The 19,644-nt window shown below is 37.4% G+C and overlaps 1 protein-coding gene across 10 annotated transcripts in view; it reads right to left on the bottom strand.

Annotated features, from left to right (window-relative positions):
- Positions 1-19,644, bottom strand: part of PCGF5 (polycomb group ring finger 5) — a 123,119-nt gene that overhangs the window by 36,272 nt on the left and 67,203 nt on the right. For 8 of the 10 annotated variants that reach the window (XM_055352467.2, XM_055352469.2, XM_031015343.3 and 5 more), the window contains one exon: positions 7,798-7,894. In XM_055352467.2, the coding sequence (XP_055208442.1) occupies positions 7,798-7,894 (97 nt within the window). Of the gene's footprint in view, positions 1-7,797; positions 7,895-12,332; positions 12,478-19,644 lie in introns of all 10 variants that reach the window. The other 2 variants (XM_063710316.1, XM_063710317.1) reach the window with 1 other exon arrangement.

Raw genomic sequence — 19,644 nt, 5'->3', positions numbered from 1 at the left:
AACACACTTATTTACAGCCTTCCCCAGTAGTAGACTGATAACAAAAATGGTCCCAGTCCCCAGCTCTCTCTATATCCAGACTCTTGAGCATGACTTTGAAATTCCTCCCTTGACTAAGGATGGAGTTTATTCCCCTGCCTTGGAAATACGGTCTGGCTTTAAAACTTGTTGAGGCCAGCAGAATGTGGCACAAGTGACTGCTTGGTTCTAAGCCTAAGCCTTAAGAGGCATCAAATGCTTTTGTCTCTATTTCTCTCTCTCAGAATCCTGCTACCATGAGAACAAGGCTGGAGGATGAGAGACCATGTAGAAGAGAGCCAAGCTGCCCTGCTGAGGCCATTTTAGACCAGTCCACAGACAGCCCATCCCCCAAGATCAGCACAGCAGATTGCCCAATGCACAGCTAACTGCAGTTGCATGAGTGAGCCCAGCCAAGACCAGATGAACCACCCAGCTAACTCAGGGAACCAGGAGGAATAATAAATGCTTGCTTTTTCAAGCATCAATTTAGGGGTTGTCTGTTATGCAGCAACAGCTGATACGCCCATTCTCAAAATCTCTACCACAGCTCTGGCTCTTTCCTCTAAAGGAAATAATCTCCATTCCTCTCTTCTGAGAAATTTAGACCACTTTATTGTTCTACCTTCTGAAATGAAAACTTTAAATGTTTATCTTGACATTTTTCTCATTTTCTTTCCTGCCATATAACTCATCTTTTTCATGGCCTTTTGTCTTCAATCCCATTCTCTTGCCCCCACAGCACCCCCTTCCTGCCTCATCTCCTTCATCCTGCTCAACAACATTACTCTTCTACAAGACTACAAACACACAGAGGCTTCTCACATCTTAAAAAAACCCCAAAACCTTTCTCAACTCATTAACTCTTTTCAAACTATTATTGTTTCTCAATCTTTCCTTCTAACTGGAAAAAAATGTGAAAATAAAACCTACATTATTTCTGTCACATACTCTGTTTTGCTTCTTTTACTCTACTGAATTCTCAAAATCATCTATAACTTCCATACTGAATAGGTTTAAAATTTTTAGAATTAAAATTTAAACTTAAAATTATTTTTTAAGTTTATATTTCTTCTATATTGCTCTGCAGCAGTTTGAGTGTTGTCTAACACTGCCTGCCTCCCTGAAAATTTCCTTTGTTTTTTTTTTTAATGTTCAAGTCTGTTCTTTCTTTATTACTAAGCATTTTTCTTTTTCCCAGCTACTTTTAAATCTGATACTCTCCCTTGCTTTGTACTCTGAACGCTTTGACCTTTTCTGTCTTCCTTATGGATTTCATCTGCTTTTGTGGCTTCAAAACTAACATATAGGCAGATTATCTATCTATCTATCTATCTATCTATCTATCTATCTATCTATCTATCTATCTATCTGTCCATCTATCTATCTGCCTGCCTATATATCACATCTCTCTGCTGATTTCAAGTGCCACATTTCCAACAGATGCTAAACATTTCAAGTACCTCCTTTTATTAATCTATGTCAAGATTGTCTCATCTATCCTCCTCCAATAAAATACTAAGTACCCCAGTCATTGTCTTGCTTTTTTTAAACTAAATTTTTAAGTGATACCATAATTCTTCCAAATCAGCTCAAAATATGAGAATGATCTTAACTTCTCTCTTTCCCTTCATTTACACATTTACTCACCAAGCCACATTCAGAGCTCCCTCTCAATATCTGTCCCACCTATTCTCCCAACAATTCTTCCATTCCTTCAATTAATTACCATTCTGCTTTGAGCAGAGCAGAGACATGTTCATAATCAATCTTCCTAAAGTGCTAATCTGATTGTGTTAGTTCCCTGCTCAAGGACTAATTTCTCTCTATTACCTGACTTCATGTGTTTATATAACTTGAGTCCAACCTACAAACCATAACTGGTACTATTTGCTCACTGTCTCCCTTCTCTAGCCAACTGGCTTATTCAATTATCCCAAGAATTCCTTGTCTTTTCCAATTCATTTTTCTCCCTCATGTTTTACATCCTGGCTCAAATACTCTCTGTACTCTCCGACCAAACCAATGCTACCTTATTCTTCAAGACAAGGTCATTCGTAAAGTTTTCCCAGACTATTTAATAGTAGGAGTGCATAAAAAACAGCACTTCTCACTACATACAAACAGATCAGGAACCAACTTAGTTTCATTTCTGTTTCCTCTGAAACATTACTTACTACTTTGATGCCCTTTCTGTCCTTCCAGCCCAATTTAGGACTAATCTGTTCTATGGTCAGTCATTAAATCACTTCCTTACATGTACCCTTGATTTGTCTCTCTCTTACTTGCTCAAAATTATGTAGTACAACTCAGGTTAAATCCAACTTTCCATCAACTCTGCACTGGCACCCATGGCTGGATAAAAACACAACCATACTCCTTCAAATTCCTAACTACAACCCAAACATGCATTTAAGTTTGCCAGGAATCATACTACACTCACAAGTGCACTGATCCTCTCACTCCCCTGGACAACACGCTTTTTTCTCGCCCTAATTCTCCAAATCCCTTTCCTCTATCCTTAATTTTGACTGACAAACACTTTCTTCTCAATGAAAAATGTCAAAGCAATGAAAAACAAACTTCCACAGGCCCCGGCCACCATACCTACCTATAGCATCTGCACCATGTACTCGCTGTCTGCCTGCCTGTTGCTACAATTTTTTTTGTCAATGCTCCCACTGAAAACCAGTGCCTCTTCTTAGGCTGTGAGATTGCATTCCCTACTCTCCCACATGATTAACTTTCTGCTTTCTACTGGATCATTCCCTTCAAATATGCCATTATTTCTCCTATATCAAAACAAAATAAAGAACCTTCTTGGCTGCACTTGACAGCAACCCCCCACCCCATTTCTTTGCTCCCATTTGTAGCAAAACTCCTTGAAAGAGTTGTCAATACTATACTCACTGTTGCTAATTCCTCTCCCTCCTTTCCTCTCTTAAACAATCCAGTTAGATTTTTGGCCTCACAGCTCTAAAGAAAGTGCTCTTTTCAAGGCTGATGACCTCCATGTTGCTAAATCCAACCATGAATTCTCAGTTTTCACCTTACTTGTACCCATGAACAACAAATGACACAGGTGGATCACTCCATCTCCTTTGACATACATACTATCTTCACTTGACTTCTAGAGCACCACACACTCCTGGATTTTCCTCTACCTCACTGGTTGTGCCTTCTCAGTTTCCTGTGCTGGCTCCTCCTCTTCTCTCTGAACACTTAATGCTGGAGTTCTCCAGGGCTCAATCCTTGGTCCTTTACTCATGCCTCTCTGTACTCACTCCCTGAAGTGATCTCATCCTGCCTTACAGTTTGAAAGACCTTCTATATGTTGAAGACTACCAAATGTTTTTCTCCAGCCCAGACCTCTCCCTTTGAGTTCTAGACCCATATATCCACTTACCAACTTCCTCTCTTCTCTGAAATGAATAACTCAGCATGTCCACAATTGAAGTCCTGATCTACCCCTTCCTTGCTCTATTATTAATCTTCCCAACTCAGTTAATGGCAACTCCATTCTTCCAGTTGCTCAGGTCAGAAATCTTAAAGTCATGTTCAACTCTTTTCTTTATCCCATATCCTATATCCAATCCATCAGCAAACCTTGCTGGATCTACTTTCGAAATATATTCAGAATATGAGCATTTCTTGTCCCCTCTACTGCTACCACCACTCACCAGGGTCATTGCAATTACTTTCTAACTGTTCTCCCTGCTTCTACCCTTGCCTTGTTATACGCACGGTGTTCTCAACACAGTCATCAACATGTTCATATCGGATCAATCCTCCAACCAAAATCCTGCAGAGGCTCCCCATTTCATTCAGAGTAAAAGATAAACTGTTTACAGTGGCCTACATGGCCCTTCATAATCTGGAATCTCATGATCTCTCTGCTCTTGTTGCCCAGTATTCTGTCCCTCACTCACTGTTCCCCAGCCGCCCAGGTCTCCTTGCTGGTCGTCCAACAAGGTGTAGATACACTCCTGACTTAGGCACTCTGCACTGGCTGCTCCCTTTACCTGGAATAGGCATGCTTTCCTAGACCTATCCATGGTTAACCTCTCACAGTCTCCAAGTCTTCGCTTAAGTCTCACTTTCCCACAGAAGACTATCATCACCATCTTATTTAAAATTGCAATCTGCCCCCCCTTCACACTCTTGACCTCCTCACCCCACAACACTTTCCTCTTTCTTGCCTTTGCAATTTTCACTTTCTAACATACCATATAAATTACTTATTATATGGTTTATTGACTGTCTTTCACTACAAAAATATTAAATCTACAAGGGCAAAGATCTTTATTTTGTCTGCGAATGGACCTCAAGCACCTAGAATAGTGCCCAGACATAGCAGGCATCCAGTAAATATTTGCTGAATGAATGATTCCCCTCATGGAGCTCTCCATCTTCCTTCTATTGTCTATATAAGTGATGTCCAATAGAAATATAATGTGAGTCAAATATGTAATTTTAAATTTTTAGTAGGAACATTAACACCAGTACTTTATACTTTTTATATAAAACTAACTTTAATGTTTTGCTATATATTAAAATATCTTTAATAATACATTTAGTAATTTTTATTTATTGAACAATAAAGTTATATTTAGTGGAAAAATATTTACACTGCTTCAGGTTTTAATTGAAATTAAATTAGAAATCTCATTCCTCAGTTGCACTAGCAACATCCAAAGTGCTTAAGAGCCACATGTGGCTAATTGCTACCGTACTGGAGAGTACAAATACAGACTGCTTGTTCCCCAGGCCTGCTGCACAACTGTCATATCCCTTCACCTCTCTGCTATGCTAGAGTCATTTATTCTTTCTTGGTTTATGCCCCAGCACATCTCCCAATAGCTTACTGAGAAAAAGTACATAGAAGGTAAATTTTTTGCTGCATGTGTCACAGGCAATTTAGGCTTCTAATGAAGGAGCCTAAATTCCCCTTATTTCTGGCTAACAAAATCCAATTATGTTCTGGCTGGAATGTGGCCACCTTCAGGGATAATTCATGATTTGTTAAAGCATTTCAAAACCCACCACATCACTTTACCTAGTGGCTGTCATGTGACCTAGTTTTGGCTAATAAGAAGCCTGCTGTAGGAAACTTTGGTAAAGATCTTCCCCTCCTCACAACCTCCTTAGTCTCCTGGTATACTCAGGCCTCTGAGGTCCACTCAACTATCACCATCACCAGTTTGCTTTCTAGCTTTCAGTTTCTGCGGACATCTCTTCTGCTACCATTTCTTCTTATCCTTTAAAAAGTGTTTACTGAGAACCTATCATGTTTCAGGAGCTATCCTAGCTGTCAAAGATACAGGATATCTTGTTTTTATTATCTCTGAGTTTATGTCTTTAAAAAAATTCCTTTGTGGTAATTTTGGTGGAATTTTAGGAGGAAAAGATCTCTATAAAGGACATCATTAAATTAAGAAAACTGGAATATGGAAGTTAGGTTAAAGTATTATACCAACGCAATTATACTGTGGTTATGTAATATAATATCCTTATTCTTAGGAAATATACACTAAAGCATTTAAGAGTAAGGGGCCATGACACATGTAACTTACCCTCAAATAGTTCAGAAAAAAATAAAGCATCCAATACACATATGCACATGATAAAGCAAACGAGATAAAATGTTAATAAGAAGCTAATCTGGGTGAACAGAATGCAAGTGGCTCTTGTACTACTTTTATTTGGGGGATTCTAAGTTTGAAGTTATTTCCAAATAAAAAGTTAAAAAATATATGATGTTATACTTTAGCCAAGGGAGCGGGTTTGATTAAACAGTGACTGGATTCCTTCAGGTATCTAATGGTCAGAATCAAAAGATTAAGATAAATTGCCTTATGATGTGGCCCTTTAAGAACAGAGAAGGTAATAATTATTAACTGTCTGTTTTTATTAACAGTTTTTTATTTTAATAAAAATAAGTTATTATAGATTTTAACAGTTGGTAATAATCTTTCATTACAACTGGATATTAACAGCTTTTTATTTTAAAATTAAGAAAAGAATTACTTGAGAGAAAATGTTTGCTTTATTCAGTTTCCTTACTGCAGTACTACTGACATTAGAGGCTGGATAAATTTTGCTGTGTGGGGCCTATCCTGTGCATTGTAGGATGCTTAGTAGCATCCCTGTCCCCTGCCTACTAGATGCCAGGAGCACCCACCCAGATCTGACAACCAAAAATGTCTCCAGATATTGCTAAATGTATCCCGGGGGCAAAATCACCCCTGGTTGAGAGGCACTGATATAGATCTAACCAGAACAAGGCTTACTCAGAATTACAGACCGGAGTTGACCAGTGGTTCCCAAATGTTAGCATATATTAGCATCACCTAGAGAGCTTGCTAAATGAAGTGATCTCCAATCCCAAAGTTTCTGAGTTAGCAGGTCTGATGTGTGGTCTGAGACCTGTCACTTCTAACATGATACTAATGGTTTGGGAACCACACTTTGAAAACCACAGGGCTAGACATTTACCTGTAGACAAATTATCCCAAACAGGCATTAAACTTGAAAAACAAAAGGCTGAAATGTAAGATTTGCAAATCCAGATTTATAGAATGATGGCAAATATCACACAGATAAGAGAGTTATGAAAGGTTCCAGAGACTATCTAGCTCTATCTTTAGATGAGTAGCTTTTTTTTTTTTTTAAGTTCAAAAGTACTAAAAAGCTAACTCCGGAATTGACCCCTTTTGTGCTTTTCACTGGATTCTAGACGAGTAGCTTCTTAAAGATCACACAGGTGATCTGCCTTAGAGCTATGGTGGGAACAATGAAATGAAAATGGGTCTAGTGGTGAGGACATACGGCCTGTAGCTGGGAAGTGGCATTTGAGGTATTCTGTGAAACCTTAAGTCAAGTCATATCACTTCTCTAGATTTCCTAATTGGGAATAAAGGGATTTGGATTAGAATCTCATAGACCACTTCCAGTTTTAAAAATATATGATTAGGCCAGGTGTGGTGGCTCACACCTTTATCCCAGCACTTTGGGAGGCCGAGGTGGGCAGATCACCTGAGGTCGGGAGTTTGAGACCAGCCTGACCAACATGGAGAAACCCTGTCTCTACTAAAAATACAAAATTAACGTGGTGGCGCATGCCTGTAATCCCAGCTACTCAGGAGGCTGAGGCAGGAGAATCACCTGAACCTGGGAGGTGGAGGTTGCGGTGAGCTGAGATCGCACCATTGCACTCCAGCCTGGGCAACAAGAGTAAAACTCCACCTCAAAATAAATAAATAAATAAATAAATAAATAAATAAATAAATAAAAAAAATATATATTATATATATATATGATTATACTGCTAAAGTTGAGGGGTAAGTAAATGGTAGTCTTAAAAAAATCTTTTAGGTTTTACATAAATGTTTATATACTTTTTGAATATATGGTAAATTAAAAAATTAACAGTCCTAGTATCAGTCTTTCTATGAGTTCTCCCTCTTTCTACTACCATGTAGCTCAACATAACATAGACTATTAAAATACTGAAAATACCTGTAACCTAAAGTCACTCTTACAGCCTAAGAGAAAGTTGTACTTTTAGTTTGGAAATGTATTTCTTAAATATTTAAGACGTAAAACCTTATTTTTAATACTCCTTAATAAAATACTTTAAAATAAAATGATTTAAAATGAAAATCATAAGTCCTATATTAACTGAGTCAAGACAACATGAAATATTATGACATACAATAAAAATTAAGAGCCTATTCAATTTATGTAAATTAGATGAACTGTAAAATATAACATCCTTACCTCAACATTTCTAATGGATTTGTCTCATGAACTTGGTTGCCACACCTTGGGCAATCATTGCTATCTTCAAAGTGCTGAACAATACAAGTCTTACAGACTAAGAAGAAAGAAGATGTTAGGTTAAAACGCATCATATGAACGCTCATTTAATGTTAAACTAAGTGTAATTAGAAACAGACCTTAAAACTACCTACTACAAGTAGAATATCATTATTTAATTAAGCTTCAAAAACCTTACAATTGTAACACTGTAATAAAACCCAACTGAAATAAGTCTACTGCCACAAACAAAAAGCATACACTATTTTGCTTATTGTTTTCTTAAATGCATTCACACACCAAATACTACTCTACTCATCATCATATTAAACTAAAAAAGCTGGTGTATTTACATAAAATAGGTTTTTCTCATTTAAAGAAGTAGGACAGAAAAAGGTAAAAACTAAGTCTGCATTTATTTCCTTTGCTAAACATTTATTTAAATGCAACATAAATAACTCAATACAACTTGAGAGTTTTCAACCTGTTTGCATTACTTTTATTGGCAGGGTGCTCCAGGGACAAACTGGGAGTTACAATGGACTTTGCTGGCCTTGGCAGGGTGTAATGAGTTTCTGCTCATAGGTACTATAATTCCATGGAGCACAAAGTATGAATAATGGTGTCAAGTTGGGACAAAGGCATGAGAGGTAAATTGGAAGAAGGACTGAAAAACTGACAGGGATAAATAAAATTTCAAATAAAGATTCTAAACAAAGACAATGGAAATATGACTTGTGGATTTGGGGCCACAAGCCTATATAGCCCACATTTCCTACAAACACTACTAATCTCTCTGGCTATAAATCTCTCTCATCTTTCACCTAAGCTTCTACTACATACTATGCCAATGTTTTGCCCCAAAACCTTAGACGATATTTACAGTACCTGAACTATAAAATATTAATTCAATTCCTCATCCCAATACTCCTCCTCCATGCTATTACCCTGTATAACCTGAAATTTTCACATGGTATAGATTGGCTCTCCTACTCCCCTTTCACAGCTGCATTTCAAGCTACTTCTTTCTCCTCAAGATCGACACTATCTAAAAGTTTACTTAAATGATTGGTCAAAACTAAACACTAGGATTCTTACAAATGAGATTAGGTTTGAAAATGTGACATATCACATATACTGACCAAAGCAACAATGGTCATGGAAGAACTCTACCAGGTATCTAATTTTAAAATCATTTAGTACATACAGAGATTAGCAGCATTTCCTTTTGTTTGTTTATTCATTGATTCAATAGGAATTTACTGAATGCTAGACATTATATTAGGAGTTGGGGATGCAGGGGCCAACAAAACAAAGCCCAAATTCTTATGGAGCTTATACTTTATTTAGGAAGGCAAACAAACAATTTTAGTTAGTGATAAGTGGTATTTTTACCTGCCTCCCCCTCTGCCCCCCAAAAATAAGATAGAGACAGGGTGCTGGGAGCTGGCAGCTATTTTAAATAAAGTGATCAGGATAGGACCCCTTGGCGACCCCTAAGTTGGTGACATTTGAGCAGTTTTGTTGGATGAATGTACCTGAATCCCATATTCTCTCTTTTCACCATTACACACAGCTATTAGGATAACACTGCCTTCATGACAATTCTCACAAAATGTGGGTAAAAGACAGTATCAGAAAACCTTAAAAAAAGAAAAAGCTTAGATATAAAAGCTTGGCCTAGAGCTATTATGTACAATTGAATACTTTGCCTTCTTCCCAAATTTCTTGTCCCCAAAAGGGTTTCTAAATGTCTTCTCAAGTCAAAATAATCTTTGGGAAGAGAGGACTGCCTTATTATGCCAAGTTGAAGTAGAAGACAGAGAAGCTGAATTCCTTCAGAACACTGCTGGTATTTGCTCTTTTCCCAGGGATGATAAATAAGTCTCTGAAATTTGGGAAAGAGGCAAAAAAAAAAAAAAAAAAAAGGGAAAGAAAGAAAGAAATGAGAGTGGAGGGATTTTAAAAGCCTGATCCTGACATGGAGCTCTGATCTTTGTAGTTCAAAAGGTTTATTGTACTCAACGGGTTGGCAATCCTTGGTTGTCTACCAGGCTTGACCAAATAGAGAGGTATGTGACATGCCCAGAACAAGTCCTCACCTGGATCAGCCAAAAGGCTAAGGGTAGGACCCTATCCTCCCAGAAGCTATACTAAGCTAGGCTGCTCATGAAAGAGTTGTAGGGCTCAAGCATCCAAAGGTGCACACATTAAAGAGTAAAGTTATGCTAATTGCTTAAAGTCAAAGCAGCACCAGTACCCAAGAACAGTGATGGGGAATACTAATCTATATTCTAGATCTGGACTGCCCAATAGAGAAGTCACCAGCCACATGTGGCTACTAAGCATTTGAAATGTGGCTAGTTTAAGTTCAGATGTAATGTAAGTATAAAATACACACTAGACTTCAGACATAACCTGAACAGGTAATCTCAATAATTTTATATTAATTACATTTTGAAATGATAATATTTTAGAGATATTGGGTTAAATATATTATTAAAATTAATTTTACTTGTTTCTTTTTTAGTGTGGCTACTAGAAAATTTTAAATTATACACATGGCTCACATTTTATCTCTACCGAAGGGTGCTATTCTAGACGGAGACAGAATCCCTCCTATCAAGAGGTGAATTTATTTTCACACCAACAACTGATATGCAGTATCTTAATCCACTTTTGCTGGTAAAAAAGAGGTTTCAATAGGCCCAGTCACCTGCCTATTCTGGTGAATGGCAGCAAAAAGACCTAAATTCAGGTTTTCTGATGAAATTTTTTTTTTTTTTTTTTTTTTTTTTTTTTTTTTTTAGATGGATTCTCACTCTGTCGCCTAGGCTAGAGTGCAGTGGAGCGATCTCGGCTCACTGCAACCTCTGCCTCCCAGGTTCAAGTGATTCTCCTGCCTCAGCCTCCCTAGTAGCTGGGATTACAGGTGCCCATCACCATGCCTGGCTAATTATTTGTATTTTTAGTAGAGACAGGGTTTCGCCATGTTAGCCAGGCTGGTCTCCAACTCCTGGCCTCAAGTAATCTGCCCACCTCGGCCTCCCAAAGTGCTGGAATTACAGGCGTGAGCAACTGCGCCCAGCGTTGATGTGAATTTTTGAAAGCATTTTTTCAGAGGCTAATACCAAAAACTGTCTTTCCTGACAATTTTTTTTCAGATAGTTTTAGTAAAAGACAACTTTAAGATGCTGAACAATGTAATATTCTGACTTGCTTTGTTTTTCATTTGGATGATTTGGTAGTAGTTGTCATTACTGTTATTATCATAGTTAACACTTAATGGGTTTACGTACCAGGCATTATCTTAAATATGCACACGTATCCAACATATTATGTCCATGTATGTCCTAATCAACATATATTTAATTCAATACAATTTAATAATCTAATCTTTACTACATTCCTATTAATTAGATAGCATTTGGCCTCTTATAGATAAAAAAATGAGTAGAGAATTTGAGCAAGTTGTCTAAAATTATGAAGCTAGTAAGTGGTTAAAACCAATATTTGAATCCATTTTCTTAACCAATGTATGTGTGATACATTTTCTTCACACTTTATTTACATAGATCTACAATATATAGAAAAAGAATGTCTTATTCCTTATTTTAGGAGCCTTAAATATGTCTAGTTGTACAATTAGATCTTTTAAACTGTATAGAGCCCTTTTCAGTAGCTTATTTGTTCCTTTAAAAAAATCTCTAGAAGATACATCTCCCACATGGCTTTTAAAAACTGTTAAAGCACAACCTTACATAAATTAGAACCTGAGGAAATCCAGTCTTGAAGCTTGGTGAAACTGGAAAAGTAAAATGAGGATTTGGTTTCCCTTAGATGCTTAAAAAACTTCTCATTACTACAAAACTCACTTCTAATTCTTAGTTTATAATTTGAAGTCCATACTTGCAGTACAGCACATTTTAAAAATATCTTAAAGATTTAATGCCAAACTCTCTAACTGCTCAACTGCTGTAGTGGTTAACCCAATTGGTCCAAGAATGATGTTAAAAAGGTCCTAGTCTAAGGTTAAGACTATGTATACAGACCAAGTAGAGTCTTCATTCTCAACAGCTACTCCACACAGATTCTATAGCCATAAGAAGCACCTGGGTCAGAAAGGGAGTTAGGTTCACCAAAGATGTCCTCAGGTGGGAAAACACTTAAGTAACAACTTAGCTAATATTTAATGAGCACTAACCAAATATCAGGCTTGGCCTCAGGACTCTGTATGGATTACAGCATGGACAGTTACTATCCTCCCTGGGCAAGTGAGGAATGTAGTGCTGGAGAGCCTGAGTAGGCTGCTCACAGCTGCACAGGTGTGCAGCAAAGATGGTATCCATCCCTGGGCTGCACAGCTCCAGGCTTAAAATCCAAACCACTATGCAATGCATCTTAGAATTAATAACATTTGGTCCCCGGCATCAAAATCAAAAATTCATATCTTTTTTTTATTTATTATTATTTCTTTGTTTAAGACAGGGTCTTACTCTGGTCATCCAGGCTGGAGTGCAGTGGCATGATCATGGTTCACTGTAACCTCAAACTCCTGGGCTCAAGTTATCCTCCTGCCTCAGCCTCCTGAGTAGTTTGGACTACAGTCATGGGCCACTGTATTAGTCTGTTTTCACGCTGCTGATAAAGACATACCTGAGACTGTGCAATTCACAAAAGAAAGAGGTTTATTGGACTTACAGTTCCAAATGGCTGGGGAGGCCTCACAATCAAGGCAGAAGGCAAGGAGGAGCAAGTCACATCTTACGTGAATGACAGCAGGCAAAAAGAGAGAGTTTGTGCAAGGGAACTCCTCTTTTTAAAACCACCAGATCTCGTGAGACTTATTCACTATTGAGAAAACAGCGTGAGAAAGACCCGCCCCCGTGATTCAATTATCTCCCACTGGGTTCCTCCCACAACACATGGAAACTGTGGGAGTTACAATTCAATTTGAGATTTGGGTGGGGACACAGCCAAACCATATCGGCCACCATGCCCGGCTAATTTTTAAAATTTTTGTAGAGACAGGATCTTGCCATATTGCCCAGGCTGGTCTCAAACTCCCACATTAAAGCGATCCTTCTGCCTCAGCCTCTCAAAGTACTGGGATCAACCAGCACACCTGGCCCTTTATACTTACCTCATCACAAACATCATTAAACTTTTGCCTAATGTTTACTAAGTGAATTCCCTACATTTACCATTTGTTAGATTTGAACCAGGTTGTTGGACAAATTAATAGAAAAATGGCCACTGCATCATCTAAAGCAGTGGTTCTAAAATTTAAATGGGCATCATGATCACTAATTAGAATTTTTAAAGAATTGACTCACAGGCTCCATCCCAGACCAATTAATTCAGAATATCTAGGAGATTAGCACCAGGACTATAACTCTACAAAACCCTCTCACTGATGCAGCCAAAAGAAGACTGGGAAACATTGGCCAAGGGAGACTAGGAGGTAGTCACAAAAATCTTACTGACTAGTACCATTGTTACGGTGCCCATTCCAGGATTTGGCTCTCTGCTAAACCATCATCAGAAGTCACTTTATTATCACCATTAAGAAACCATTATGACAGGACAAAAAATAATTAAAGAATTTGTGATCAATGTACTGTCCCTATAATGCAGATATACATGAAAAACCAAGGTAGTATAGCATAGTTGTTCCAGATAATCTTGAGGCAGACTGCCTAGATCTGAATCCCAGTACTGCCATTAGGCAAACTACTTTGTGTTTCTGTGTACAAGGGACATAACAAAGGTACCTATCTCACAGGGTTCTTGTGAGGCTTAAAGGAGATAATATATGTAAAGTTTACTGGTTTACAGTGTCTGGTAACTTGTAAGTATTCAATAAATGTGAGCTTTACCATAAATTAGATCACTGGATGAACATAAAATGATAAGGAGAATCAGCATCACAATACTGAATAATATCAGACTATGATTAGTTTGATGCACTAATCATAAATAACAGATATCATGCTGATAGAACTTGAAATGTGTATCATTCACTGGTATTAATTCCCAGCCACCATTTCTACCCTAGCCATTTCTACCCTAGTGATAGTCTTGCAACTCAAGTATGAAATTTAAGACACATTGCTTCACCTGAATAGGAAGAGCCTATCTTTGAATGCAGTACACTTCTTTTACTGGGGTAGGGTGAGGTGTGTGTCCAAGATTGACCAATGCTTTTCTATTATGCATTCTTTCCTTCACTTTATGTTTAATTTATGTTAAAAATAAACATATGTTTAAATTCCAGTACAGTCCCACTGGTCTAGAAGCTATTTTGTTTTGCCTCTTCCCAATTCCTTTGCATATACCCTCTCTGATGCACTATTACATGTTGATTTCATAGTTGAACTATTATAGAGCTATCCTATTTCCTATTTTCAAGTTCTTGAGGGTGTCTACACAAAAGGTACAAGGTCATTTGTTGTTGCTATCTTAGATGTATGTGTGGTCCACCCAGGTCTCTTATGTATCACAGAGAGTGAGCTTCCCAGCTTTGATGTCAAAATATACAAATTTCTGCTCTTGAGTGCTAATTCTGCTATCATTGATGATAAAACAATAATAATCTTTTCTCTCATGTCTTTAAGTGTCTTCATTCATTAGTAATGCTCTGTTTATTAAAACTGACCAAACGCTGACTTCCTTTGTTAAAATCTTTTAGATGTGTTGGTTTTATCTGTCAACTCAGATGCATATTTTTTCTTCCTTCCTTAAGCAGTTCACAATCTTCATACACATTTCTTGATAATGCTCATTTTATATACATTTTTGTCTTGAAAACTCTTATCTGTTAACAGTTTATAAGTAAACTGTGGTCATGTTCAAAGAGAAGAGGCATCAGTTTCCTGCTTTTGATACCTATTCTTACACGTGAAACTAACACTAATTTAAAAAATCCAGAATAGCTGTAATTCGCTTCCATGCATCTTCTTGTTTTATTTGTATAATGAACTAATTATTCTCTTATGTATGTATATGTGTATATATATTACATAATGTGCCATATATTGGCATGTTTCTTTCTTTCAAAGGCCTACACGAGTTGCAATTTCACAGAGAACCCTAAGGACAGCATTTTCTTCTACCGAGTACAACACTTTATTTTTTTTTATTTTTATTTTTTGCTAAGACAAAGCAACAGGCAGCGAAGCACACCTTGCTTGAACAGGGTTAGGAAAGAGTCTGGGGGTTTAAGCATGGTCTGGGGATCTTAGACTGAGCAAGCCAGCAGACCTTGAAAGGTCTAGGAAGGCAGAAAAGGTTAGCCTACTTCTGTAGGCTGGCTTGTAGAGTCGAGTGGGACCCCAAGGTCATAGAGGCTGGTAGCTCAGTGGTAAGACTGGGATGGCCCCATTCCCCGTCTTACCAATATAAATTCCATGATCAATCAAAATAATCAATTCCTCACACATACCCTTGATAGTGTCACTCTTTTGTACTTTGACTCCCCTTCCCCTCTCTTCTTTGGTCATACTTGCTCCACTAAACTCTAATCCTGGCTAACTCTATCTAACTCTCTATGTACTTTGCCTCTACAAGATTACAGTGGAACTTTGTGGAAGAAAAACATGCAACCATGCTGACTGGTCTCTCACCTTAAATTCATGACCATGAACCTCAAGTGAATCCTTCATCTGCCAGGCTGTCATACTCAATGTCCCAAGTCCATTACGCTTCTTGCTAGTATTTCACACTTTCTCCTCTCTCTTCAAACCCCCAACATATCCTCCTCCATCCTCACTCTCCACTGAGGACCTCACTTTCTATTTTACTGAAAACAAAAGGAAATAAAATAACTGAAACAAAGAGAACTTTTACTACCACACCTATTCACCTACTAGCATCTATACTTTGTGTTCTTGCCTATTTCCAGAACTTCATGTACCTATCTAAAGCCATCCTCTGCCCTATATGCCAGATCCTGTCACCATGACCTAAGAACACTGATCAAGTAATTGTCCCCTTTCACTTACATCTTTTGCCATCTACTGAAGATTCTTAATGACATTTAAACATATTTCCCCAGCTCAAAAAGAACCCCCTAAAACCACTTCTGTTGACCCTACTTCCCTTATTAGCTATTTATTTGCTTTCTTTTGCAGTAAAACTCCTTGACATAGTGGCACTTATTCTCTTTAACTCCTCTCTTCCCATTCTTTTTTCACCTCTTCTTTACTTTATTAAGATTAAATACTTATGTATTCATAGTACAATATTCAAAACCAGAAAATAAAAAAATTTCCATTTGCTGACATTATCCAGACTTTTGCTCCTACCACTTCATTGAAACTGCTCTTGAAAAGACCACCATGACCTATGCATTGCTAAATCTAGGAATCTATTCTCAATCCCATCTTACTCAACCCACTTAACACAGTTGATCCCACCTCCTCAACACTATGTGTTTACTTTGCCTTCCAGGACCTACTATTCCCATTGTCCTCCTATCTCACTGATTTCTTCTTTTAGTGGTACCTCAGGGCTCAGTCCTTGGTCCTCCCTTCAAACTTTCATTGTTTAAATAATGATGCATATGCTGATCATTCCAGAAGTCATAAGTCCAACTCCCAAATGGACATCCCCATTTGAATATGTTATAGCTTACATTCCTTTTTCTTTTCATGACCCACATACAATTCATTAGCAAATATGAATTTACCTTCAAAACCTATTAAGATTCTGATCACTTTTTACCACCACCTTGATGCAAGCCATTACCATCTCCTGCCTGGATTACTGCAATGGCCTCCTAACAGGTCTGCTTTCAACATAGTAGTCTGAGTGATTCCTTTAAACATAAATCAGATCATATAATTCTTCTACTCAAAACCCTGCCTGAAACGGATCTTCATTTCTCTCAGAGTAAAAGCAAAATCCTTAAGATGGCTCTACAAGAACTGCACCATGTGCCTGCGGCCGTGCCCAACCCCATCACCTCTAACACTCCTTCACTCACTGCTGTCCAGCCATATGGGCCTCAGGTCATTTCTCAACAACTCAGTCACATTCCTGCTTTAGAGTCTTTAATCTTGCCATTCCCTCTACCTGAAACACCTCTCCCCTCAGATATCTGGCTAACTCCTTTACCTGGTCTTTGTTCAAAAGTCACTCTTAATGAGGCCTACCCTCAACACAAGTTTACTTAAAATTGTAACACCTCACTGGCCAAATTCCTTTACTCAACTTGACTTTCCCCTTTTCTACAGTATTTATCACCTAATATAATACATACTATCATTTGTTTATTGCCTACTAGGTTGTTTGATGAGTCTCAAGTGCCCAGAATTGTATCTGGAAGACAAAGTGCTTAGTAATGATTTATAACATAAATGAGAACACAATGGTTAGGAATACTAAAGGGAACCAAAATTGTAGACCCTACACGTGTTACTATTGCAGTCAAGTCAGAAAGAAGCTTACATTTTCAACTAAAGCAAGGGAGACGACTGAGTTTACTAGTAATTTTTTTGACAATTAAAGTAAGTTAGGCCAGGCACTGGTGGCTCATGCCTGTAATTCCAGCACTATGGGAGGCTGAGGTGGGAGGATTGCTTGAGTCCAGGAGTTCAAGAGCAGCCTGGGCAACATGGTAAGATCCCGTCTCTAAAATAAATAGGCTGGGCACGGTGGCTGACACCTATAATCCCAGCACTTTGGGAGGTCAAGGCAGATTGATCACTTGAGCCCAGGAGTTCAAGATTAGGCTGGGCAACATGGCCAAACCCCGTCTCTACACAAAATACAAAAAAAACTAGCTGGGCATGGTGGTGCACACCTGTAACACAGCTACTCAGAAAGCTGAGATAGGAAGATCGCTTGAGACTGTGGGGGATGGAAGTGGGGTAGGGAGGTTGCAGTGAGCTGAGATCTTGCCATTGCACTCCAGCCTGGGCGACAGAGTGAGACCCTGTCTCTAAATAAATAAATGTTAGTTCAATATAAACTAAAATATAACATTGATCATTTGCTATTAATTGAATGTCAGTGGTTCTCACATTATATATTCATATATGTATATATGAATACATATATATTCTGAGAAAATATAGCTTTGCTCACTGGCTTTAAATTTTTGACATAATACTGGTAAAAATCAGTACATATAAAACACCAGAAGTCTTCAGAGTACCCAAATGAAAATTATCTTTTGTCTTTTTTACAAAGTTAGACTAATTGTTTATAATGCTTATATTGAACCCTTGTGCTAGACTCTTAAACATACCTGTATACTGATCATGATTTCTAACCATGAATATTTTTGTAGTTTAGGTTACACACTTTTTCTCAACCCAATCCTGATATCAGTTCCAACTCATTCTGACCAAGATATATTCTCATAAGTCAATATAGAAGATTTCACTTTTTTACGTCTGTTGTCCTTTGGTTTTGTGCTTTAGTGTCCACTATGACGTTTTGCTCAACTATTTAAACATTCCTTGCTATCTAATACATAGTTTCAAAAGCTAAAAGAACTATACACATAACTTTAACATTATTACTAATAATAGATGACACCGAGATTAAGACCTATAATTATTCTTTCTTATTTAAAAAACGTCTTCAAAATGAACATTATAATCATTTTCATGAATGAATGACTAGTTTCTGCCAAAATACTGTTTGAAATATGTAACATCAGTATACCAATGACATCATTTCTAGTATATCTTAAAACATTATATTTGCACCTACTGAGACGATAAATATAATTTCTATTTTGGCCTTTTTTATTCCAAAACATGTTTTTTATTCTTATTAAGAATACATTATTGTAAAGTTCAATTTATATCTTTTTTTCATTAAAATGGCTATTCATTCAGAATCATAAATTCAGATCAGTATTGGGTACATAACAGTTACATAGTCATGAAAACAGGTTTATTTTATAAATATTAGCTATAATTTTAATTAACATGTTGCTTAAAAATTTTTAGAAAATAAAGCTAAGCAGAAAAAAGAAAAATAAAATTAGGAAAATGTCATAACATATATTATGTAGATGTACCTGAGTCACATATCCAGGATTCAGAACTCAGCTCTAGCACTTACTGGCTGTTACTTAACCTCTCTCAGTCTTACCTCTGGAATAAGAATCTGAAATACTCTTCCCTTAAACCTTTTCATAGATTGATCCTTCCTATTATTTTAGTCCCTGCTCAGATGGCCACTTCCAAGAAAGACCTTTCTGTTTTTAACTCGTAGCATTTGTCATGTATAGCACCTGAAATTCCACTTTACTTACTTATTGTCTGTCTGTCCTATTAGAATGTTAAGTTCTAGGAGGGCACAGACTATGCCTGTTCTATTTATTGCTGTGTTGCAGTGGCTAGAGTGATGACTGGCACATGTAAAGGTTAATGAACATCTGTTGATGCTTAAATAATACCACCTAACTATAAGGGTTCTTGGTTGGGTAAAATAAAACAATGAATATAAAGCTCATGATGCCCCATATAACAAACATTCAATAAAACAATAGCTAATATTTCATTCCTTTATTAGCATTTATTTTAACAATTCTATGATTAAAAATACAAACTGCCTACTTTAAAGGATGCTAGTATTATAAATGTCTGATCTAAAGCAGTGCTTCTTAAACTTTAGTGTACCAGAGAATCACCTGCAGGGCTTGTTATTACAGATTTCTGGCCTTCTCTCCAGAGATTCTGATTCAGTAAGTCTACAGTGAAGCCCCAAAATGTGCACTTCTATCTAATAAGTTCCCAGGTGATGTTGCTGATGTTGGATGCAGCTAATTCAGAGGTTTCACTTTGAGTA

This window comes from Gorilla gorilla, chromosome 8 (assembly GCF_029281585.2).
Source record: "Gorilla gorilla gorilla isolate KB3781 chromosome 8, NHGRI_mGorGor1-v2.1_pri, whole genome shotgun sequence".
Classification (NCBI taxonomy): Eukaryota; Metazoa; Chordata; class Mammalia; order Primates; family Hominidae; genus Gorilla; species Gorilla gorilla.
The sequence above is the reverse complement of the archived record's forward strand: the minus strand, read 5'-3'. Positions and strand labels throughout refer to the sequence as shown.